At 55.3% G+C, this 22,663-nt stretch overlaps 7 protein-coding genes across 7 annotated transcripts; 4 read left to right on the top strand and 3 right to left on the bottom strand.

The window, feature by feature from the left end:
- Positions 1 to 2,514: 2,514 nt before the first annotated feature.
- Positions 2,515 to 2,903, top strand: TFB5 (General transcription and DNA repair factor IIH subunit TFB5; the record flags this gene model as incomplete). The annotated part of the gene is made up of 3 exons (XM_036645185.1): positions 2,515 to 2,533; positions 2,610 to 2,758; positions 2,856 to 2,903. 3 exons carry the CDS (start codon positions 2,515 to 2,517, stop codon positions 2,901 to 2,903), a joined length of 216 nt encoding a protein of 71 aa, XP_036489787.1.
- Positions 2,904 to 3,256: 353 nt separating this feature from the next.
- On the bottom strand, positions 3,257 to 4,325 carry CGCS363_v013335 (Delta(3 5)-Delta(2 4)-dienoyl-CoA isomerase; the record flags this gene model as incomplete). Its single annotated transcript, XM_036645184.1, has 3 exons — positions 3,257 to 3,366; positions 3,452 to 3,835; positions 3,962 to 4,325. The coding sequence occupies 3 exons, from the start codon at positions 4,323 to 4,325 to the stop codon at positions 3,257 to 3,259; spliced, it is 858 nt and encodes a 285-aa protein (XP_036490116.1).
- A 1,734-nt stretch (positions 4,326 to 6,059) lies between these two features.
- CGCS363_v013334 (uncharacterized protein) lies at positions 6,060 to 6,950 on the top strand (the record flags this gene model as incomplete). The annotated part of the gene is made up of 1 exon (XM_036645183.1): positions 6,060 to 6,950. One exon carries the CDS (start codon positions 6,060 to 6,062, stop codon positions 6,948 to 6,950), a length of 891 nt encoding a protein of 296 aa, XP_036489786.1.
- Positions 6,951 to 8,552: 1,602 nt separating this feature from the next.
- Positions 8,553 to 10,063, top strand: CGCS363_v013333 (uncharacterized protein; the record flags this gene model as incomplete). The annotated part of the gene is made up of 2 exons (XM_036645182.1): positions 8,553 to 10,016; positions 10,058 to 10,063. 2 exons carry the CDS (start codon positions 8,553 to 8,555, stop codon positions 10,061 to 10,063), a joined length of 1,470 nt encoding a protein of 489 aa, XP_036489785.1.
- Positions 10,064 to 10,756: 693 nt separating this feature from the next.
- On the bottom strand, positions 10,757 to 14,126 carry CGCS363_v013332 (uncharacterized protein; the record flags this gene model as incomplete). Its single annotated transcript, XM_036645181.1, has 3 exons — positions 10,757 to 13,683; positions 13,735 to 14,044; positions 14,103 to 14,126. The coding sequence occupies 3 exons, from the start codon at positions 14,124 to 14,126 to the stop codon at positions 10,757 to 10,759; spliced, it is 3,261 nt and encodes a 1,086-aa protein (XP_036489784.1).
- Positions 14,127 to 16,130: 2,004 nt separating this feature from the next.
- DBP5 (ATP-dependent RNA helicase DBP5) lies at positions 16,131 to 17,742 on the bottom strand (the record flags this gene model as incomplete). Its single annotated transcript, XM_036645180.1, has 4 exons — positions 16,131 to 16,616; positions 16,672 to 16,909; positions 16,959 to 17,444; positions 17,501 to 17,742. The coding sequence occupies 4 exons, from the start codon at positions 17,740 to 17,742 to the stop codon at positions 16,131 to 16,133; spliced, it is 1,452 nt and encodes a 483-aa protein (XP_036490115.1).
- A 1,906-nt stretch (positions 17,743 to 19,648) lies between these two features.
- On the top strand, positions 19,649 to 21,961 carry bzz1 (the record flags this gene model as incomplete). Its single annotated transcript, XM_036645179.1, has 3 exons — positions 19,649 to 19,693; positions 19,752 to 21,525; positions 21,576 to 21,961. The coding sequence occupies 3 exons, from the start codon at positions 19,649 to 19,651 to the stop codon at positions 21,959 to 21,961; spliced, it is 2,205 nt and encodes a 734-aa protein (XP_036489783.1).
- Positions 21,962 to 22,663: the final 702 nt, after the last annotated feature.

The following is a 22,663-nucleotide window of genomic DNA, read 5'->3' as shown; positions in this document are numbered from 1 at the left end:
GAGAGAGAGGGAGCGGACCAAGAAGAAAGAGCGAGAGTCTTGGGGAAGCGGGAAATGGTGGCGGGGGAGATATTGGATATTTGGCAGCGAATGCCAAACAATAGCGGAGGTCTCGAAAGTGAAAGTGGATTTGAGACCTGAATTCCAACGGCAGGGGCAGGAAGGAAGCAACCGAGACCAGGCCAGGTTGTTGTTACGGATACTGCTGGATTGAACAAGCTTGGACAGGCTACCGAAGGGAGCTAGGCCGGATATCGTCAGACTCTTGAAGGTTGATTCGATGCATTCGTATTCCAAACTCTCGGAGACGAAGAAGGCCACTATTAATTAGTAGCGTGGACGTGTCTGGTTTCTAGGGCGCCGGTGGCATGGCTGACGGCCTTGGGCTGTGCGTCCGTCGTGCGTGCGAGTGCGGCTGTCTTTGGTACGCCGTGTGCGATTGCGATAGGATTGCGAAAGGAAGGGAAGCAGGCAGACAGGCAAGGCAGGGCAAAGCTGAAAAGGGCACAGCCGAGGGACGAAGATAGGATTATTAGGTTGGTGGTATGCAAGAGATGAGGCAGCACGGTCAACGGCTCGGGGGATGAGAAAAGCATAAGGTAAGCAGGAGGGAAGACGAAAGAGGGAGGGAGAGAGAGAAAGGACGCTGTTGAAGAATGGGACGAACAAGGCGTTGCGACGAGATCAGGACTTGATTTGGGGCGATTTATCCCGTGCCTGCATACTACGTATTCTCACGAATACAACTTGCGCAGGAACGAATAGCAAATCGGTGTTGCATTTGATCTTTACCTCACCTGGTAGGCTGGATAATAAGCCCTGGGGTCGCAAATGACCCCCGTCGGCTGGTTGCCAATCTGGGTGCCAATCGTCAGGGACGGGGCTTGGCTATTTTGGAGTCGCACGTCATGGGTGGCGCTAGCCGTGTCGTGTTTAGCAACAACGTCCGCTGAAGGGATGAACCGGTCCACTAGAGGCTGCACATCACTTTCCTGCGAGATGTCAAATACCACCCCAACATTTGCTCTGGTGCTCTGCCGTGCGTCTGCTTACGCATCGCACCCGCACTCTCTCTCACATCCACGTCGTCCTCGCTCCTCTCCTCGCCCACCCGGACCCGAATGCACTGCTGTGAGGATAAGGGTCATCTCAGTCTCCAGTGTACCTGCATGTACGGATACCGCCCTGCATGGCGGCTCTGTGAAGTACTGTCTAGGGAAGGTATCCACCGTTCACTAATTAGGTACGGCGTGCATCTCAAATCCCGCCGGGCTTAGCACCGCAATCTATCGACGACTGCACATCGCGGCTGTTTCAGGGACACTCGCTTCGATTCACACTGACGGAGTACAGATTGCCAAACAGACTTATGAATTAAATCTTTGCAAATTCTTCCGTCGTGGCATCCTCTGCTACCTTACTTCGTATGAACGCCCGCTGCGAATCGCACTCGCACGTCGCAACTCGGGGACACCCACCCACGATGCCCTGTCTGCGCACAATGAGAAGCTTCACAAACGCCCCTCGGTATCCGCGCATCTCGGAAATCTGCGCACAATGTCGAGGGAATTTTCGAGGGCGATCGACCTCGTCAAAAGAAACTTGACCTACGTCTAATCACACTCAACGAACCTTGTTCCACTTCTTGGCGGCCGTTGGCACACATGATCAAATTGAAATGCTCCCAAAAAGTCCCGACGCGACTCGCAGCTGTCCTCGTCAAAAGTGTGCCGTCGGCATCTCCAGGCGCAACTCTCACCTGCGAGAGCAATATCGAAGAAATTGGCCAAAGGACAGCCGCAGACAGCGACGGCAATCAATCACTGAAAGTGGACGAGGCGATAGAGTGGAGGTGGGAACCGCACGGAGGGCCCGTCCACAGCATCCCTGACGATCCATCATCCATCCACCCACGTCCGATGTTTGCGATGTGGGGGCCACAACTTTGTGTGTTCATCCATCAACCTGCTGCAGCCCAGTGCAGATTCAATCATCTTGTGAAAGGTGAATACCACTGAACAGAAAAGAAGGCCTGCCACTGGCTGCGTTTCCCCAGTGTCATGTCAGGGATCTCGCAAATTGGCCCTTGCGCCAGGATCCAAATCTCTCTCACCCCCGTTGGAAAGTTTGTGTCGCACCTCTGAGTGGCTGGCCTGCCTGCTGGTCGAAGGCCCCCGGGGCCCCTGCACTGACACCAGTGACCACCACACTGAGAGACTGAGGTCAGCTTCCCTGCCTAAGGCCCCACCCCAGTCTTGAAGCTTCCAAATTGTTTTGTCGACGATCCAATTCCACCCACGTCAACCCGTCGGCCACGTTTGCGACACAAGCTCATCAGCGGCTCAGAAACAACCCGGCACGCGGCCGCCGCCATCGACAAACAACAGCGACAGTTTTACCTTGACTCCAGCCCCGTCGCTTCCCGTCAAACTCTACGCGAGAATCCGCCCTGTGGCCGTACCGGCAACTGCAACTCCAAACACTTGGAATCATCCGCCTCGCAATCCACCCGCCATGCCTCGCGCCATCCGAGGTGAGCACCACAACGCCCGCCGCAGCCTTCTACAAGGCATTCGTATCCCAATTTGCTGACGTTCCGACTTTCACAGGAGTGCTCATCGAGTGCGACCCCTCCATCAAGTCCATCATCGTCAACATCGACGCTGCGAACCATGATTACATCATCGAGGATCTCGACGACCAGCACGTCGTCGTCAAGGAGAACATGGTCGCCGCGCTAAAGAGACAGCTGGACGATGTAGGTTCCACCATAGACGAGCAGTCCCCCACTTTACGATGCACATTGCTGCACATCAACGCTTACTTGAGACAACCTGCTGACGACTTGCCTATAGAAATTGAAGGAGACGCAACAGCCCGACGAAAGTTCAGACTCTGATTGAGCAACTGCCGACAAGTCCGATCGCTTGAGCATGAGTTGGTTATATTATATCTTTCCGGAGATCCCCGTACTCTCTATATCTGCCTTCGTCGTTGCGTCGTACCGTCATGTGACCGTGGCTGTGTCTACGACCGCCATGACCCTCTACACGACGACGCCAACCTGGCACGGAGGCGTGACGACGCTCTATAATACATCAGGATGGGATGAAACCCCCTCAACATAGCGACTGTGCCTTCCCAAAGGCAGCCAGTGTCCCGGCGTTCTAGCAAGCATGCCATAAGAATCTACTGTGTTGAATAATCCGGCTTGCTTATGGTGGATTTTGACAATTGCAAAGGGCGCAAGTGTGTTCTAGAGCTTGGCAAACGTGGGCTTGGTCTTGGTCAGTCCGGACATCATAGCAGTCTTGAAGTCGCCTGATTGCAGCATGGCCGCGTTCCAGACGGTGGTGTATCGCAAACCTTGTGCCCTGGTCAGTAGACAACTCATCAAACGAAGATAGAAAACAAGACGAATATAGAAAGAAAGATTCGGGACAGTGCTTACTCTCCGCAACCGAGTGATCCCTCGCGTGGTTCAGCAGCTCCTTGGTGCCCTGCACCGCCACCGGGCTCTTGCCGGCGATGAAGCCCGCCAGCTTGAGCCCCGCGTCGAGCGCGGCGGCCTTGTCCGCGTGCACCTGGCTGACGAAGCCTACCGCCAGCGCCTCCTCGCCGGAGAAGTCCCGGGCCGACAGGCAGACGTCCTTGACCCACGACGTGCTGCCCACGAGCTTGGGCAGGCGACTCAGGGTGCCGAGGTCGGCCGCCAGCCCGATGTCGACCTCCTTGACGGAGAAGCGCGTGTTCCGTGCGCAGATGCGGACGTCGGCGCAGCATGAGATGTCGATTGCGATTCCGATAGAGATTCCGTGCAGGACGCAGATCACGGCTTTCAATTATGTTAGCTATACAGATTTCTGTCGTCTCTTCTCGTTCTGTCATGGACATGGCAACGGAAAATCGGACGGGATGGAAATAGTAGCGAATGAATGACAGGGACTTTTTTTTAACATACGCTTCTCGCACTTTTCTACCGCATCGATGGCGGCTTGGAACTCGACAATGTGACGGCGCATCATGGTCGCGTACCGGGACGGGTCCATGTCCCCGCCGATGGCGCTGCCGAGGGTGCCCTCGCTGGCAGACTGGACGTCGAGGCCGGCCGAGAAGGCGCGGTCGCCGGCGCCGGAGAGGACAACGGCGCGGACGTCGGGGTCATGGCTGAGGCGGTTGAAGAGGGGGCCGAACTCGCGCCAGACGGGCTCCGAGAAGGCGTTGAGCTTCTTGGGGCGGTTGATCTCGACGTGGACGACGAAGGGGGCCGGCGCGGTGACGAGGAAGTGTTCGTAGATGTAGTCTTTGAATGTGGCGGCGGCCATTTTTGCGGGAGGAGGACGGGTGAGAGTGAGATTTGGTGGTGGCCTGTGATGGTGAGATGAGTTGGGTCCCGCGGGTGGAGAGAATGCGACGCGTTGTGAAGGTTTGCGAATATGCTTGGGGGCTGAGAGACTGCGAATGCGGCTCTTGGGCTGATAAATGCAGGGTTTGAATCTTGATGTTCAATAGCAAAGTATGGATGAAAGCTGTGGTTGCGAGTGCGATGAGGTTCGAGCTGACAACGCTGACCGAGTTGCCGAGGCATGTCGCAGGTTGTCGCCGACCGGGGCCCCGCCTGATCTGGGGTAACGTCTGCACGCCCCTGGTGTGTCTTTAGAGCATTTGCTGCTGAAAACTCCACATCAGTGCAGCGTGATCCTCTCCTTGCTCACCTTCACTCTGTGCGATTACAGTCGCACAAAGATGTGTAATTCATTTTTTATTTTTGGCTGCCATCACTTTGATCGATTGCCGGGTCCTGGAAATTGTCGGCGACCCTCAGAACACACTATGAACCTCGAGTGAGGAAATCGAACGTCAGCCAATCTCAGGGGTTCTCATGCTGTTCCTTATCTCGTTGGGGTTCTCAAGTTGAGAGATCAGACTGGGCGAAACCAATGCCACGGATAGGTGTCCTCATAGCATATTCTCAGTTCGGCGAGTGAATCCAGAGTCATCATTTTTGGGGTTATTCCGAAGGACCAGATCTTACTCACCATCAGGTTATGGCCATCTACAGACGCTCATTTGCCTTGAAGTCAAGCTTGGCGAAGAATTGAAGACCATTCTCATGAGAGGGAGATGAGCGATTATTTATCAGATTTCTTCATTATTTGTATTTGATCTATATGCGCTGTATGCACCTGCCATACTACGATGCTTCTCTCGCCATGTTCGAGTCGGGCCTGTTTCTCCTCACTTAGGGGCAAGAACTGTGAGTCACACGCCGGCGTACAAATGACTGTCTGCCGAAGTCCATTTCCAATGGGACACACCCGCATTGCTTTCAGATCGGGACAAGCTCAGGTGGTTACTGGCAGAATATTGCGGCGCCCTTCTTTAGCATGGCAAGGCTGTGGCTTCCCAGACAGATTGTGCTGCAGCCAGCACTTTCTTCAACAAGGGCCAAAATGTCATCGGTCCTTCCACATTCTAGGTCAGCACATCGAGGTACATGTCTTGATAGTCAGAGGGCAGGTGCGGGTTGGTTGGAAGCTTCATCAGTTGCTCTTTGCGGTAGAAGGAGCTGAGAAGGCAAGAGCGATTGGCTTGCGGCAACGATGCTCTCAATGATTCTAAGGAGAGTCTCCTTAATCATTCGTCGTTGCATGAGAATGCTTGACCGTCCACTTCCCCAACAACATCTCCCCGAACTCCTCGATTCCTCAGCACCGGACCATTTTCTCCTATTGCCAGAACCTCCTATATCCCTCCTGCCGGTATCTTTATCAGAACCACATTAGTTCATCCGTTGATGCATTTTTCTTTCTAGTTCTATGCGCAAGGCCCAAAGGACTCGGTCCCTCACTCCTCCTACAGAGGTTCAGCGTCTGACCGACCCAAGTACTTTGGCCTACAAGGAATCCGTTCTTCGACGTTACAGCTCTGCCGAAACGTTGGGTAAAAAGACACGAAACCAATCGTCTAGCTCAACCCCCACATCCTTCTTCAAATTCTGTTGCACGCCTCAGGCCGAACTGGCCTTGAAGCCCCAGCCTGTCGAGAAGAAGCCGGCGATGTTGTCAAACTTCTTCCACCCCACCAAGACAGCTGACCTCCACCCATCTCCCGAAGCGACTGGCGACTTTGACAACACCCCTTCTCCTAGTCTTCGCCCGTCGATGGCCGACATGTCTCTGAAAAAGCCGGAACAAGACGTCGATTCCGTTTCGTCTGCCCGGAGCGGTGTTTTCCGCCATGCCCTCCTCAAGACTGCCTCTGGACGCCCAATGGTCGTTGACCGGGACTTGCCTGCACCTCCCGTCTTGAGCCAGCAAATCAACCCAGACGAGCCGCTCGAGAAGGTTGTCAAGGAAAAGACGCCCGAGGAAAAGGGGTATGAGCACAAAGCTACGGCATCACTTCCCTCCAGGAACTACTCTCAAGAAGGCACCTCGTCTGCGACCGAATCGGATTCCTCACATGCCAGAGAAAGGATCTGCGTCGATCCTGAGCTCCACCCCGATGAATCGAACATCAAAGCCCATCACCGAGGTCTTTTAAAGGGTGCTGACTTTTGCGACACTGGAGTGCCTGGCCAGCCTGTGGCTCAGCTTCCCGAAGATGAAGGTGAAGATGACGATGAGTCAGATCCATCCAAGGAGTCGGAGCCAACGGTGATTCTTGCGCGTGTCAAACGCGCCATGACGGGTGACGACAATTGTCTCTCAACTGTCGAAATCACACTTCCTCCCAAAGTGGAGGGCCATAGTCGTGCTACGAAAGTTCGGCCGGCCTTCAACACACCCACCTTCCACTATCCAGTCGACCCGGCAAACCCAGGCAATCCTGTCAGTACCATCAGCCAACAGGCTTCGCTGGGTGTTTCCAAGGTGCGGCCGTTCGACTCGTCAAAGGAACACCAGGAATCCAAGATCGGCGTCATTGGATCACCCATATCGGATTAGGATTACGTTCAAGGAGGGCACACGAACATTCCCGTTTCGAAAGTTCGTTCAGTTGCCCAACCTCCTTTGTTGAACCGAACCCCAGGGCACCCACCGACCTCGAAAGTACAGCCATACACTGATCTCGCGCATTATGACCAGCAGGACAAGTACTTTGCCGATAGATCTGAAGCTTCTGCAGATGAAGAACCCCCGAAAAGCGACAAGTCACGAGCCCAGAGTGCCTCACGCTCCAGGGCCGGAACGCTTGACTACAAACGAACCGCTCAGTGGATTCGCGACCTCTTGAAGAACCCAGAGCGGCCTACAAGACTGACGGAGCTGCCTTCCAGGTCTCAACGGTCATCCTACATGCGACTGGAAGACTCACCGGAACCCAGCCCAATCTCCCGCAAATTGACTCGCAAGTCTACCCTGCCACCTTCAAAGGTTGAGGCAGGCCTTTTCCAGAGGACTTTTGGGGAGCTGGAACGGCTTTTGCATGAAGCATTGACTTTGGCGTCGCAAGTCGCCGACCACGAAGAAGAAAGGTCCCCGTACTCGGGGCGATCTCCACATAATCTCTCTGACGACGTAGAGCCACAGACAAGGCCTCGCCGCCGCAGCCATGACTTCTCGGACGTTGACTTGGACAACAACAACAACAATAACAACCAGGAGATCCATTCGCTGGCCAAACGTGCAGCCACGTACCCAAATATCGATCATCGGGCTCGAGAGCTCGTCGATGATCTGTACAGAAACATCTCTCTCACCCCACAGTCAGTTGTTTTCGAGGAGGCTCTCGAAGCTCACAAAACCAAAAAGAATAAACGGCGGAAGAGGCGTCCACGCCAAGCTACCGCTGTACCAGAGCGGGTCTCGAGTCGAAAGAAAAGCCAGAAGAGCATAAACCGAACAGATTCGCAGCGACTTACAAGATTACGCGAACACTCAGACGTGTGCAGCATGGATAGGTCAGATGACTCCTCGTTTGTTGATTTTTCAGTTCAGCCCGAGACTCGGAATAGGAATGGAGGACCATCTCGTCCAAGAGCCAGTGCCAAGCATAATCCGCTCAAGTCTCGCAACACTGGCGGCGAGGCGAACTTCCCAGAGCGAGACATTGCCGGCCGTCCGTTACATAATCCTCGTGGCATCAGTCTCCGCGGCAAGTCACACGTCAGTCTACGTGGCTTTCAGGCCTTCAACTTGCCCAAGTCGAAGCGTCGTCAACCTATTGCTCGAGACTGGTCTCCTATTCGCAAGAGGGCCGTTGCAACAGTTGCGTGCATCAGCACCGCGCTCATCGGAGTGCTGCTTGGAATATACGCTGGCTTGGTTCCGTCGCTTCAATACTACATTTGGGACTCTGGCCATACTATCCTCAACGGCAATGTTGGCTGTTTTCTCGGTATGGCTCTTCCGACATTCTTCTGCTGGCCTCTCCCCCTTGTTCACGGAAGAAAGCCATACATCACATCCGGCTTGGTTTTATCCATGCCGCTGCTTTTCCCGCAGGCTGTGGCCGTGTACGCCCAAAGATTCGAGAATCTCACCGAATAGAGAACGGTGTTGCTTGCGCCTCGGTGCGTCATGGGAATGTGCCTTGGTTTTGCAAGCATGAACTTTCACTCCATATTGACGGACCTCTTCGGTGCATCTCTCATGAGCAGCAACCCTCATCAAGAAGTTGTCGACGATTACGACTCAAGGAGACACGGAGGTGGTATGGGAGTCTGGCTCGGCATCTGGACATGGTGTTTTATTGCCTCTCTTGGCTTTGGATTTTGGATCGGCGCCTGGGTCATTGATGATCTACAACCAGCCTGGGGCTTCTATCTCAGCGTGATCCTCATCGCTGTCGTGTTGTTGCTGAACACCCTATGCCCGGAAGTCCGCCGATCCGCATTTCGACGATCTGTTGTGGAAGTGAGAACAGGTACAGATGTCTCTCGAAGACTCGCACGAGGCGAAGTCATGATGCATCGTGTCAAAGATGGCCCGAAATGGTGGGGCCAGGAGATGTATCATGGAATCGCTCTTTCTCTTGAGATGCTTCGTCAACCTGGTTTCGCCGTCATCGCAGTCTACTCTGGCTGGATTTACGCACAAGTCGTTCTCATCATCGTTCTACTAGGTTCGTTGTCTTCAAGATTCTACAAAATGCGGTCGCCCTATGTCGGACTGATGGTAGCTGCCTTGGCTTTTGGTGCCATCGCAGCTATTCCGTTCCAAAAGGCCAGCTACTTCTCAAGAGCGAGACATACTCAAGTCAACACTAGCCGCATGACATTCGACAAACAAATAACGTGGACCTCTCATCTGCTCCGCCGGACCGTCTTCACCATTGGTCTTCCACTGGCAGGCATTGTTTACGCCGGAGTATCAGGAGGACCTCCTCTCCATCCAAGCGCGCCAGCTACTCTTGCGGCTGTCATTGGATTCTTATCATGTCTGGCGATATCAGAATGCAACGGAATCATCATGGAAACCTTTGATACTTCAGACCTGCAGCCTGGCATGACTGGTCGACCGCGCGGCAACTCAGACACTCAAAGAAAGAAGAATTACTCTGCATTTCCACGTGTCACGGCTGGGTTCGCCATCTGTCACACTTTTGGCTTCGTGTTTGCCGCTGGAGCCACTGGACTCGGCAGCATGGCTCAAAGAACCCTTGGGCAAAGGGTATCTACTGGCGTTGTTGCTGGCATATTGTTGATTTTGACAGTACTCCTATTCCTCGTCCTCATTCGCTTCAAAGAAGTCACAATCATTCCCGAGTCCAAGACGGAGGAGATGGACAGGTGGAACACCGCCCGCAAAGAATCTCTCAAGCGTCGCGAGTCGATACCCGAAGAGCAGATCGATGAGAAAGCTCTGTTCGCAGAGGAAGAGCCATGGCGGCCTTTTATCGTGGGTAACCCAACCAGCAAAACTCGCCGAGTCAATGTTCTCGAGCTTGGAGGCATGTCTCGCTTCACTGAGATCAGAAAAAGAAACAGGCTCATTGACGCCAGCGCACATCTCAACAGGGCAGCTTTAGATGCTGGGTTGGATGCACTCGACGATCAACTCAGCGACATCGTGAGTGACATTGTAAACGATGCCAAGGACATACTCAGGAGAGGTAGCCGGCGCAGCCAAGAAAGCCGGCGCTCGCGGCACCACCACAGAAGTACGAACAGCAACAGTGGCAGTCAATCATCAATCGAGATGGATGTCATTGATCGAAGACTCGAACCTAGTAAACGTCATCTTCGAGTGCCTGATGACGTTTATAGTGAGCGAGAATGTCTCCGAGGTCAATCAGTAGAAGAGGAAAATGAGAACTTGCTTGGAGTGACGCGTGACGCGGATCATCGAGAGGACGGAGGACGCAATTTGAGACAAGAAAGACGCGATAGAAGAGGCCGCAACAAACGAGACTGAAAGGCGGGCGAAACATCACTTCGAGGCAGACTGTGGCACGAATCCTAAAGACTTTCAAAATAGAATTGGGTTAAGGAAAGATTGGACTTGTGGTAGAGGTAGTGTACATGACATATTGGGAAGAGTTAGAATGCCAGATCCTTTTTCCGAAACCAACTCCATGAATGCTATGACTGCCTCTATACCCATCTCGTGTCTCTCCTCTTGCTTCATATTAACGGGTTCTAAAGAGGGTAGGAAAAAAAGATGTAGCTAATTTTACAGACAGGTAAAGAAAAGCTGCGTGCGTGCTGAGTCTCGTAGAGAGTGGGTATAAATAGAAATCTTCGTCTTCGTAATGCATATAAAAAGGGGTTGAAATGAAAGCATCGTTTTTTTCATCTCGTCCATCATCTTTACTGTACGTTCAAGAATAAATCGTCGCCCCGTCTCGTGGGCGTCAGCTTCGGCTGCCAGGTCGGCGTCGCAGGCAGTCCGCCACCGCCTCTGTTCTCATCTCCGCCGCCCGGGATGGGGGGCGCGGGGAAGAACTCGTCGGGGGAGAAGAGCATGTCGCCTCCCGCGCCCGGGCGATAGGGTCTCCAGTTTGGGCTGTGTCGCGTGCCGCCGTTGGCGTTGTGCTGGAGGGGCGCGAGGGCGGCGGCGCGTTCTGTGCCGAGGCGCTTGGAGAGGAGGGAGGACGTCGTCGACAGGGGGGTCGCGACGGAGGCTGCCTCCGAGGCTGGGCGGAGGGGCGCGGTGAGGGTTTGGGTTGCGATGTGGTGGGGCGAGGGCGAGGGAGAGGCGGAAGGGCGGGCGGGGAGGGGCTGTTTAGGAGGCGGTGACTGCTGGGGCAGGTTCTGGAGGGATTGGCGTGAGGCTCGCTGTTGGAAGGACTGGCTATTTGGTTGTTGTTGTTGTTGTTGCTGCTGCTGCTGAGAGATGCGGCGGTGGCTTCGGGGCGGAGGTTGCGGGTGGTTCTGCTGGGGAGGGACGGGAAGTGGACGGGGAGCGTCTCCCCAGAGAGCTTTGTAGACGGATGCTGATTGCGGCTCGACGTTGGGGGGCATCTGCTGCACCTGTGCCGTTTGTGCTTGGGGGTGGGCGTCACCACGTTCGAGACGGGGGCGCTGGGGTTGTAGAGGGGGAGGGTAGAGAGGCTTCATCTGCGGAGGTCTAGAAGACTGGTCTCTCTCCGTGTCTGATGGGGGAGAGGGGGTGACAAGGCGGAGGGAGGGCGAGCCGGTGGCGATCCTGTTGGGGTCTGCGCTGGGGCGCGGCCGGGCGATGGGCTTGCGAGGGACGTCGTAGCTTGCCATGTACGGTCCGCGGGCCTGCTGCTGCTGCTGTTGTTGCTGTAGCATGCCGAGCGTGGGACTGGGTTGACCCGGTGGAAGGGCGGCGAACTGCCGTGTGGGAGGGGCAAGAAGCCGGAGGTTGTTGCCCGGCTTTGAGGACGTGCGGCCCGGAATCACGGGGTATGAGACTGGCGAGCGGCCTGTAGGGGACGTGTTTGAGGCTGGTGACTCGACGACGGGAGAGAGATTGCTTTGCTCCAAGATGGGATCGGGATCTGTTGCCGCGGATGAGGCGATTGTCGTCACTGACGCTTGAGAAACGTGGGAGTCGTGGCTGTCGGAGCGTTGGGGAGCCTTCACTTGGGGTGTAGCAGCGGTGGCTGAGGGAACCGGAACCGACGAAGCGGCTGCAGGTGGTTGCTTGGACTTTGACGAGCTGCGGCGCCCGAGAGAGTTGCTCCGACGGCGGGGAGGCTCTGGGTGGGAGAAGGACATGCTCGGCACGGGGTGAGAGGCGCCGTTTGGCAGAGGAACGCCTGGTTGGAAAGTGGTGTTGGGGCGGGTGGTATTTTGGGAATAGACGCTCGAGGAGCGAGACTGGTGCGGGGCAGAGAGGTTGGAAGGAACGATCTCTGCTGCAGGCAGAAGCACCGGCGCAGGAGGCATCGGCATTCGGGGAGCCGTGGGAGCGATTGGGCTCCCGGCTCCATGACCAATGCCCGCCTTCGAAGCTGTCGCCGCAAGCATGGCAGACTCTGCGTACGAGGGCTTTGACTTCGCTCCACCACCCGCGCTTGCACCCGAGGCATCGAGCTCGGCGAGCTGAGCCATATGAGTGGCGCTCTTGGGGTCACCCAGCACCCAGTTGCCATTCTTGTCGGCAACATAGTACGTCGTCGCCGACTGGGGTGTTTTACCGGTCGCCGCTGACGGAGGGCGCCAGATATTGTTCGATCGCTGGGAGCGGGCCGATGTGACGGGTGCGGATGTGAGTGCGCCATCCTCCTCGAACTCGGTCATCGTGCTCTCGCGGGGGAGGTTGTAGTGCGTACGCGGTGGAGCCGTGAGCTTGGCTGTCCTCTCGTTCAGGATCTGGGAGTTTGTCTGCTGTGAAGGACCTTGTTGCTCCTGAGGCTGAGGAGGGGAAGAAGAGTACAGGTCGATCTTGGGGATCTTGATGGATAGAACCGGCTTGGGGGATGATAGGGACGGCTTAGCGGGAAGGAGACGGGACGTCGGGCGTGCCTGTTGCTGTTGCGGCAACTTCGGTGTGCCTGTACTCTGTGGTCTGGAGATGGCGAGGCCAATGGCCCCAGGCCACCAACTTGTACGGGCACTTGTGCGGGTACGAGCCGCCGGGGGCGGTTGAAGTGGCGGCGATGGCGATCGGGCATGGTGCAGGGGCGGGGAGATGTGAAAGATGTTCGCTGGGCCCTCTTGTGGATGGAATTCCCAGGAGTCCTTCTCACGCACGGGGAAGAAGCCAGTCTTGACATCTGGATAGTCTCTGCGGCGCTTGCGACGAGCAAGGCAGATCGCGAGGATCGCGATACCCACGGCTGCTGCAATACCAACCGCTAGACCTGCCACCTGAGCCGTTCCGAGTCGCTCCGAGGAGCCTGAGTTGGATTCTTCGGCGCCGGGGACGGCAGTTGCTGAAGCAGACTGAGTCGTTGTGGCTACTGTGGTTGCTGGTGGCGGAGGCAGCGGTGTGGTGCTGGTGCTAGCAGTGGTGCTTGTGCTAGTCGTTGTCGAGCTCGTGGTCGAAATAACAGACGTGTTCGACCTTGTAATGGTAGAGAACGATGGGCTTGGTACAGAGACACTGCCCGTTGCCGTGATCAGCGTTGTCGGGATGGAGGTCGTTGTGAGGTGCCTCGTCGTGGAAGTGGGATAGACCACCGCGGAAGTCGATGGTGCAGGGACTATGATGATGCCTGCCCCCGTTGATGGCAGAATCAACGTTGCAATGATGGCTGTGTGCGTAGGAGTAACGGCCCCAGGCAGGTTCGAGCACATCAAGTAAGCTGCGTCAATTACAGTCTCTGATCAAAGTCAGCTATTGTGTGTCATGCATGGAGAGACTTGAGACTGACGGGGTGAGTCGCTCTCGCGACAAGAGCCGATGGCCTTCTCGGCGACGATACATTGAAAAGCACCCTCCCCGATCGTGAGCCCCGTGAACCCAACATTAGCGCAAAGGCATTCCAGCGTCGGCGCGCTACCGCAGGTAGTGAGGGCGTAATTGGCGCTCAGGTGAGAGCGGAAGCATTGACGGGCGCACGTCGGAATGAATCTTGTAATCTCGCTCGAGAGGTTGAAGGATGTGGCGGTGACGGTGACCGATAAAGTGAATATGAGTGTCCATAGAAGCAGAGGCTTGAGGGCCATGGTATGGGAGAACATCTATAAGTTTTCGATGTCAGCGTCGTCACGTATTCCATGATTGCAAATGTTGAATTACCTCGCTGAAGATCCCATCCTTCATACGGTCTACCGACAGCGAACTAAGTCTTGATAAGTGTAAGTAAAGGCACCAAGGTAAAAAGTCTCTGTGTCTTCTTGGATGTTTCGAAAAAGGTCAAGACCCAAAGGCTTGTGAGTGGCGGGAGAAGGAAAGTAGGTAGCGAACCTGTGATGTGAAAGAGCCTATTAAGTTATTACGAGACGGCCTGCATCTCCAGATGTAAAGCATTAGGCAAAGAAATAGAACACGACACTGGAAGGTGTATGATCCGATAATTCCAAAAGAATAAGCTGCAGAAAGCTTCAGCCCCAAAGACGAGAAAAGAAAGAGGCTATTCCCTGCAATCGGACGAAATATGCAAAATGTAAAGACAAAGCTGAAAGGAAAAAAGCTAAAATCAGTGAGGGTGCCGTTGGGGGCTCAGCAGTGGGAATGCAACTCTTGATACATGGATGGAGACATCGTCAATAAACAGAAAGAGGACGAGGACGAGGACGAGGACGAGATGCAAGGAAGGGGGCAGGGAAGGTGGACACTCGTGCCTCTTCCGTCTCCATATGCCCGCCTATTCACGCTCTGTCGCTCAAGAGAGTATGGCTCCGCGTTTCCGCGCTTCCCTTAGTCTGACTTCATTCGACCACATCACAACCCAGGTTGCTGCCGTAGTGGACGATGGGCTTAGCGAGTCCAGTGTACTGCCTCACCATGCCGCCGACCTGCATCTTGCAGGGTCGGTTCCGGTTCCTGCAGTCGCGCCCACAGCGGCCCGGACGAGCTTGCCACCTCGCGAGCCGCCTTTTCTAGATCTCAGCGAGAATGACGAAGGGCCAGACATCTCGGGGGCCACAAGTCTCCGTTTCGGGCGTCTGTGATAGATGCTGGTTGGTTGGGGGAAATAACGCTATTTTCGGGGTCCCCTCATCGCAGCGACCCGGATCCAAATTCTATGGGCAGTGTGGCGGTTTGAACCTGAGTGTAACCCATCTCGCATGCCAACATCCCAGGCGTTAGAAGGTTGGGTATCCAATGGGTTTGCAGATGCGGCCAAATGCATGCACAACGAGTGGCTGAGGGCTTCCCTGGCTGCCCACCCCAAATTTAGCCGCCGTTGTTTGTTAAGCGCGGAGGTCGAACAAGGCGCATGGCGAACCGCCCAAAGGCCCGGCGCCAAAAAGGCGGCCGCATCACGTGATGTAGATCAGAGCACCAGGGGCCAATGAACGGTCAACTCGAGCCGAGAATCGGTGTTGAGCGTCAGGCCCAGCCGCTGGCCAGTTGTTTCTAGACTCCCTTCCCATCCTGCGACTGTCTCCTTTGTTTCGAAGTCGCTGACCACGAGATTTCACGGATGTGATTGATTATGCTCGCTCTGCAGTCTTCAAACGATGGTAACTCTTCATGCGCCGCTGGCGAGTGCTGAGGCGGGGGACCGGGGGTCATCGTCGACCTTGACACGCTTCTCCAACGCAGGCAGCCGCCCGAGGCGTGTGTGCTACGTCTCGTCTCTAGAAGTCACATATAGACCCCAATCTCTGCTCGGCGCCTTGTTCTTCTCACCATTAGCTTTTCCGCTTCTTATCGTGGGGTTTCATCTGAGCTGAACGCTCCCGTGGAGCTGCTGCAGGTAGGTGCCCCCAACGCAACCTACCTAGGCACCTAACACCGACTGTTCTGAGTCGACGCAGTGGAACTCGGGTCGTAAAGGATTCCGGCAACGAAATAGACCGAGTTTTGCAAGTTGAGCCGGGCGAAACTGACCTGGCGTGATTAGTCGATCCCAAGTGGCGTGCAAGCGAGCTATTTGTGTTCAGACTTTTCCATTGTTTTCCGTTGATGGTATCTTAATATCGTCGCCTCGTTCCAAAGCCTCGAGGCCTTTGTGCAAATCCATGTCGCATCTGATTGTAGCAACTCTGTGAAGTGGCCCTACATGGCCAACGCTTGGCTGCCAATCTGTCTCTCCGCCAATCTCGTCACGCCCATTTCCTCATTCACACCCGAATCACCCGTCTGTCAAAGCTAGTACTACTTCTTGGCATCGGTGGCACTCGGGGCAAAAGCAGCCTTAGCTCTGTTGGACTTGATGACTCTCTGGACCTCCTCCTCCGTCGCATCCCAGTCCTCGGCATCCAGCTGAACAAGGTCGATCTGGTACAAGTCGGCGATGCTCTTGAGAGCGTAGAAGCTCTTCTTGTCGTAGACGAAGCTGATACTGACACCAATACGTCCGAAACGTCCAGTACGGCCGATACGGTGCAGGTAGGTCTCGGGATCAGGCTCGGAGTCGCCGCGTCCCTTCATGGGAATGTCGTAGTTGATAACCATGGACACACTGGAAACGTCGATACCACGCGCCAGAACGTTCGTGGTGAGAAGAACCTTGGATACACCAGTCCTGAACTCCTCCAGCAAGCGATCACGCTCAGGGCCATCCTTGGCACCGTGAAGGGCCGACACGCGGTGTCCATCAGCCTCCATTCTGCGCTTGATCTCATCGGCACTCTCACGAGTCTGAGGCATGTTTAGCCGGCAAGTCCTTTACAAAAAATCGTGATAGAAAACATACCCTGACAAAGATGACGGAAGATCCGATGGTCATAAGACCGTAGAGCTTGACAAGGTACTCGTACTTATCCTGCTCACTAGGACAGTCAATGTACATCTGAGAGATACCCTTGACGGTAAGCTCGGTGTGCTTCAGACGGATCTGATCAGCCTTGGGCGCAAACTTCTCGGCAAAGCCCATAACCTTGTCCGGGAAGGTGGCAGAGAACAAGAGAATCTGAATGTCGCGGGGAAGCATGCTGAAGAATTATTAGCCCATTGTTAAATGCAAGCGAGGGAGCACCTTACTTCTTGACGCGCAGGCACTGCTCGCCAAGGCCTTGCTGGTCAAGCATGTTGTCAGCCTCGTCAATAACGAGAAGCCTCAACTGAGAGATGTCCAGCTGGCGTCTGCGGATGATGTCCATGACAGTGCCAGGGGTTCCGACAATGACGTTGGCGCGAACGGCAGCGTTACGCTCCAGGGCGCCAGGGAGAGCGGCAGCGACTTTGAGACCTTCGCAGAACTGTCCGATGCTGCCGACGACTCCCTCGATCTGACGGGCAAGCTCACGACTAGGTGCGAGAATCAAGGCTTGAGGCTGCTCGGGCTTGGTGTAATCGACTCGCGACAGGGTGGTGACGACGAACGCAGCGGTCTTGCCGGTTCCGGATTGCGACTGTGCAATCATGTTACGGGGAGGGTTCGTGAGCATGAGAGGGAGAGCCTTCTCCTGAATCTTGGAAGGCTTCTGGTAGTTCAAGGCAAGCAAACCACGGTGAATCGGCTCGGGACTTTGCAACAGTCTGTCAGCATTTGGGGACTAAACTGCTCGAGGAGAATTACGTACAGTCCCATGTCGGCGAAGGTTTTGGCTGAGTAGAGGGTGCTGTTCTGGTCGGACTGAAGGTCACCCAGCTTGACATCGACATCGTAGGTGTTCTCGATAAGGCCAGAGCCACCGAGAGCTTCGACAGTGCCATCGAGCTGGCCCTCCGCAGGCTTGCTCTCCGCAGGGACGGCGGCCTCAGCAGGAGCGTCGGCAGGAGCATCGGCAGGGGGCTCGGTGATGCGACTCGCAAGGTCGGCCATGGTGATGGAGATGCGCGCGTAGTTCGGGAGGAGGATCTGCAAAAAAAAAAAAAGTTCGTTCAGAAATCGCGAAAATGGAGAGCTGCGCGGCGTCGGGAGCTTACTGGTGAGGTCGGAAGGAAGAAGCGGTATGTTCGCCCGTCTGTACCCGCCGCGAAAAGAAGTTAGTTATTGGCAGAAGTGCGCAGGAGGAGCTTGCTGAAATTGCGGAAGGCGAACGGGGAAGAAGTTGGAAGGCTTACATGCGCGCAAGGTTCTTTCACTTTGTGTTGAGGGAAAGAACAAAAGGACAGGCCGGGAATTTTTTTTCGGTTTGTTTTGGCGGCGAATTGGAAGCTCCAGAAGATCGAATTTCTAGGAAGCTACGTCGTTGGTCTCTCCTGCCTGTGCCTGGGACGCAACCTGGAGAGACTAGGCCAATGGCGGGGCTACCGCGGGGCACTTTTCAAGCCTGAGACTTCAGGCATTCCTCAACTAGCTGCCAAGAGCTTCACAAGCAAGGTGACCTTCCCAGGTTTCTGAGTAGACATGCAAGAATACACTTATCAAGAAGACGTAGCAAAACTCGGCACCGCTCTCGAAAATCTTGTTATTCTGGACCAATCAATGTGCCCTGTAGAAATATGACAAGCACATGTCTTCCACCACTTCTCGTGTCACTGGGTGTTGTTGCGGTGGCTGAGGTGCAAGGCTCACTCAGCCAACCTTGGGACATTGCCTTACCTAAGGGACAAGAGGTCCTTAAGCTGAAGTTTGTTTAGGAACGGATGAGTTGAGCTGATGAAGGAGCTGCACCCTGCCAGAAGGTTCCACGTGACAGATGCCAATCCATAGTTTCCGCGGATAACGAGTCGCGATGCAATGACCCAGCGGCATCATGGCAATGGAGCTCCCTTGTTCGGGCGCCGTCTGTTTCATTACGACCCGACGTCATTCATGCAAGCCATAGCCATATTCATTATGCTGAAGAGTGCAAACAACAGCGGAAGGGAGTTATCCAAGGTCCGGCACGTGTGGCATAACAACCCCTCAGTAAGGTTGACTCTGGAGAACATGGAAGCCAACCTGAGACCCCTGCCTCCACGCTCAGGAGTCAGGCCTCAACGGCACCAATGGGTGGAGTTCCAGTGGCTGGCGGCCATTCCGCCACCCCACCACAGGCCTCTTCAGCGCGCACCTAGTGCACCGAGCAGCCGGAGAAACGCGCCAGTGAAGCAGCTCAGGTTCCAGTCTGCCTGAGAGGGAGCTGACGACGTCTCCGTCCGATGTCAATGCCCCAGGTTCCGACTTCCAGGGCAGCCCACCAAGCGTACCTAAGGAGGCAGGTAAGGTGATGGGCGAGGTACCTTCCAGCCCAGTCCTGCCCACCAGGTACATACGTAAGGTGCCTCACCTCGGATAAGGTGGGAAGGGGGGTACCTTACCTTGGGTACCTTACCTGAACCTGGTGGGCTGAGGCTACCTACCTACCTGACGAGACATCTGCGACCTCTGCTGGCGGTCTTTGTCGCTTGGTGATGATCACGGCCTTTGCGACTATCCATCTCACACTCCAAGCCGCTCGCATTGCTCTACTATTGACATTGTACATACCCTTCGGGCGTCCTGCGCCTCGTGCTAGCATTCATCAACGGTTTCTGCCCAGTTTTCACCCAGTTTTAGCCGTTTCGGCGGGGAATACCTTATACTGTGATCCCCCCACTGCCCTTCTCTCTTCCTCGGGCCGCCGTCCGCATTGGCAGGCTGTCCTCTTTCCACCAGCCCTCGCTCCTTCGGAGGAATCCATCACGAGTCCTCTCTTGTTTCCGCCAACCCCCTCCCCCTCCCGACGGGCACCACATTCGAATTGATCTGATCCGCCGTTCCTCATCCTTTGCATGCGGTTTCAACAACATATCCTACGACAATGGCCGAGGTAGACGCCGCGCCGACGTTCGGCGCTGAGCTGAAGGTCCGTATTGCGCGCTGCGCCCCTCCGTTGCCCCTCAAACCGCTGACATGTCCTCTAGGATGGCTTCAAGCCCGCCAACGCCTGGGTCACCCACGGCATAGCATGGCTCGACGAGATTCAAGCGTTTTACCGCGAAAGAAGTGCGATCGAGAAGGAGTATGCTGCCAAACTCAATGCCCTGGCCAAGAAGTACTTTGAGAAGAAGAACAAGAAGTCGGCACCTCTAAGCGTTGGCGACACGCCGGCCATGACCCCTGGCTCTCTTGAGAGCGCCTCTTTGACGACCTGGTCTACCCAACTCACCACCCTCGAATCCCGAGCGGATGAACACGACCGATACGCTAATAACCTCCTGTCGCAAGTGGCCGAGCCGCTCAAGTTTCTGGGTGGCCGCTTCGAAGAGCTGCGCAAGCGCCATGCCGAATATGCCGGCAAGTTGGAACACGAAAGGGACTCCCAATATGCCGACTTGCGCAAGACGAAAGCCAAATACGATTCTGCTTGCCAGGAGGTGGAAAGCAAGCGCAAAAAGTCAGAGTCTGCCTTCGACAAGGCCAAAGCGCAGAGTGCGTATCAGCAGCAAATCCTCGACATGAACAATGTCAAGAACACCTACTTGATCGCAATCAACGTTACCAATAAGCAAAAGGAGCGCTACTACCACGAGTACGTTCCCGAGGTTATGGATAGTCTACAAGACCTCGCCGAGTTCCGTACCATCAAGCTGAATGGCCTCTGGACGGTGGCTTCGCAATTGGAGGCCGCGATGCTTGTGAGCAGCAAGGGGCTGATGGACAACTTGACAACGGAAATTTCCCGAAACCAGCCTCACCTCGACTCCATGATGTACATTCGCCACAACCTCGGTTCCTTCCAGGAGCCCCCTGACAAGGTCTTCGAGCCCAGCCCAGTGTGGCACGACGATGATAACATGGTTGTGGACGAGACGGCCAAGGTGTACCTGCGCAACGTTTTGAGTAAATCCAAGGCGCAACTAGGCGACCTGCGTAGAGAAGTTGACAAGAAGAGGCGCGAAGTCGAAGGTATCAAGCGCGTAAAGCAACGCATTAGGGAGGGCACCGAGAAGAAGGACGAGGTCTTGGTGGTCACGCAACTCTTCCTGTTACAAGAGGATCTCCATGCTGTGGATAGAAAGAGGGTGACTGCGGAAGTCGAGACCTCGACCATTACATCGGCTGTCGGCGACGTTACGCTTGGCGCAAAGAACCACAACTTCAAGGCACAGACATTCAAGATCCCGACGAACTGCGATCTCTGCGGCGAGAGGATATGGGGTTTGTCTGCGAAGGGATTCGACTGCAGAGACTGCGGATACACTTGTCACAACAAGTGCGAGATGAAGGTCCCTGCGGACTGCCCAGGAGAGCAATCAAAGGACGAACGCAAAAAGCTCAAGGCCGAACGACAAGAAGCTGCCAACGCTCTATTGAAACCTAGCGCGTCTTCGCCGACGAATGCATCAGATTCGCCAACGTTAACCCGCTCGAACACGATGAACTCACTAAGCTCAGGATATGCGCAGAGTGCTCGTCGATCAATAGCAGGTCCAGCCTCGCCAATAGACGAGGCACCCCCTGAACCGGCGACTCCTCGCCCGGCAGCTCCTGCATCAACCATAAGCTCCGGTGCAGCAAGGAAGAGGGTAATGGCTCCGCCGCCAGCCGCATATATCAGCGAGCTTCCCGGAAGCGCACCAACGAACGGATCCTCCGAGCAGCAAAAGGGCAAGATGCTATACACATTCGAAGCTAGTGGGGACGGAGAGGTTTCTGTCGTAGAGGGTCGTGATGTGACGATGCTGGAACCGGATGGTAAGTTTCACTTCGTTTCGCCCTGGCAACACCAGCTGACGCTTTCACAGATGGTACTGGTTGGACCAAGGTTCGCGCTGGCTACAAGGAAGGTATTGTGCCTTCGAGCTACGTCGATTGGGCTCCAGCGTCGCCCGTGGTCGCTCAGAACACCGGGGCTTCTGCACGACCCGATTCGACATACTCCAATTCGGGCTCTTCGATAGGAACGGCGGCCAAGAAGAAGGGTCCCGCGGTGGCACCGAAACGCGGGGCCAAGAAGCTAAAGTACGTGGAGGCGTTGTACGAGTACACGGCGCAGAGCGATCAAGAGCACAGCATGACAGAGGGTGAGAGATTTGTGCTGATCAAGCCCGACCCCGGCGACGGGTGGGCTGAAGTCGAAAAGGGAGGCGTCACGAAGAGCGTGCCCGCGAGTTACGTCCAGGCGGTCTAGGAGCACCACCGCGCAAGGGAGCAGAAGAAATACACGACGCCAGGTTCTGCGGCGGCACAGTCGCCTGCGACGGTAGAAAAGAACCAGGCACAGCGAAGCGCTCGTGGCACACCAGAAAGGGGGTTAGAGAAAGGCAAGGAGAATGCCCATTTCCAGGCTATAGAGGAGGAGCAGGTGACGAGTGTGCGACTGGTTAGACGGAACCAAAGTCAGAGAGAGCGACGCAAGTCGAAGCTGGAGGCGTCGCGCAGAGATCGCAGCAGCATTGGTTGAGGTGCATTCATACGAGTACATATAGCAAGTTCTCGCGAGGAGGGGAAAGAAAAGGCCGAGTCGTGCATCGGGTGGTGGCTTCTTTTTTTTCTTGGAGAGGTTAGGCGTAGTAAAAGAAAACAAGCAAATCATTTTCACAGTGAAGCTTTAAGGGGTTTCCCGCTTTGTGCGATCTTTCCGCTTGGCGTTTGCACGTACTTTTTTGCTCTCCACTTGTGAGAGTTTTGCCGTCAAGCATCAAGATGCGATGATGCATGAAAGTTTGTTTTGTTTGGAGGGGTGGGCGTTCATGTCAAGAGAATGTCAAAATCGTGGTTCCTGTCGCGAGAGGAATCCCGCTGCAGGGAACTGGGCTGGAAAAAAGGCAGCAGGTCCCGCGTTTGGATTGGATCGTGTGCTCTTTTCGGCATGGTTGCAGGGCCGCGCAGG

This window comes from Colletotrichum siamense (assembly GCF_013390195.1).
Source record: "Colletotrichum siamense strain Cg363 chromosome Unknown KSG_Cg363_contig09, whole genome shotgun sequence".
NCBI lineage: Eukaryota > Fungi > Ascomycota > Sordariomycetes > Glomerellales > Glomerellaceae > Colletotrichum > Colletotrichum siamense.
Note: the sequence above shows the minus strand (reverse complement) of the source record. Positions and strands in the feature narration are given on the sequence as shown.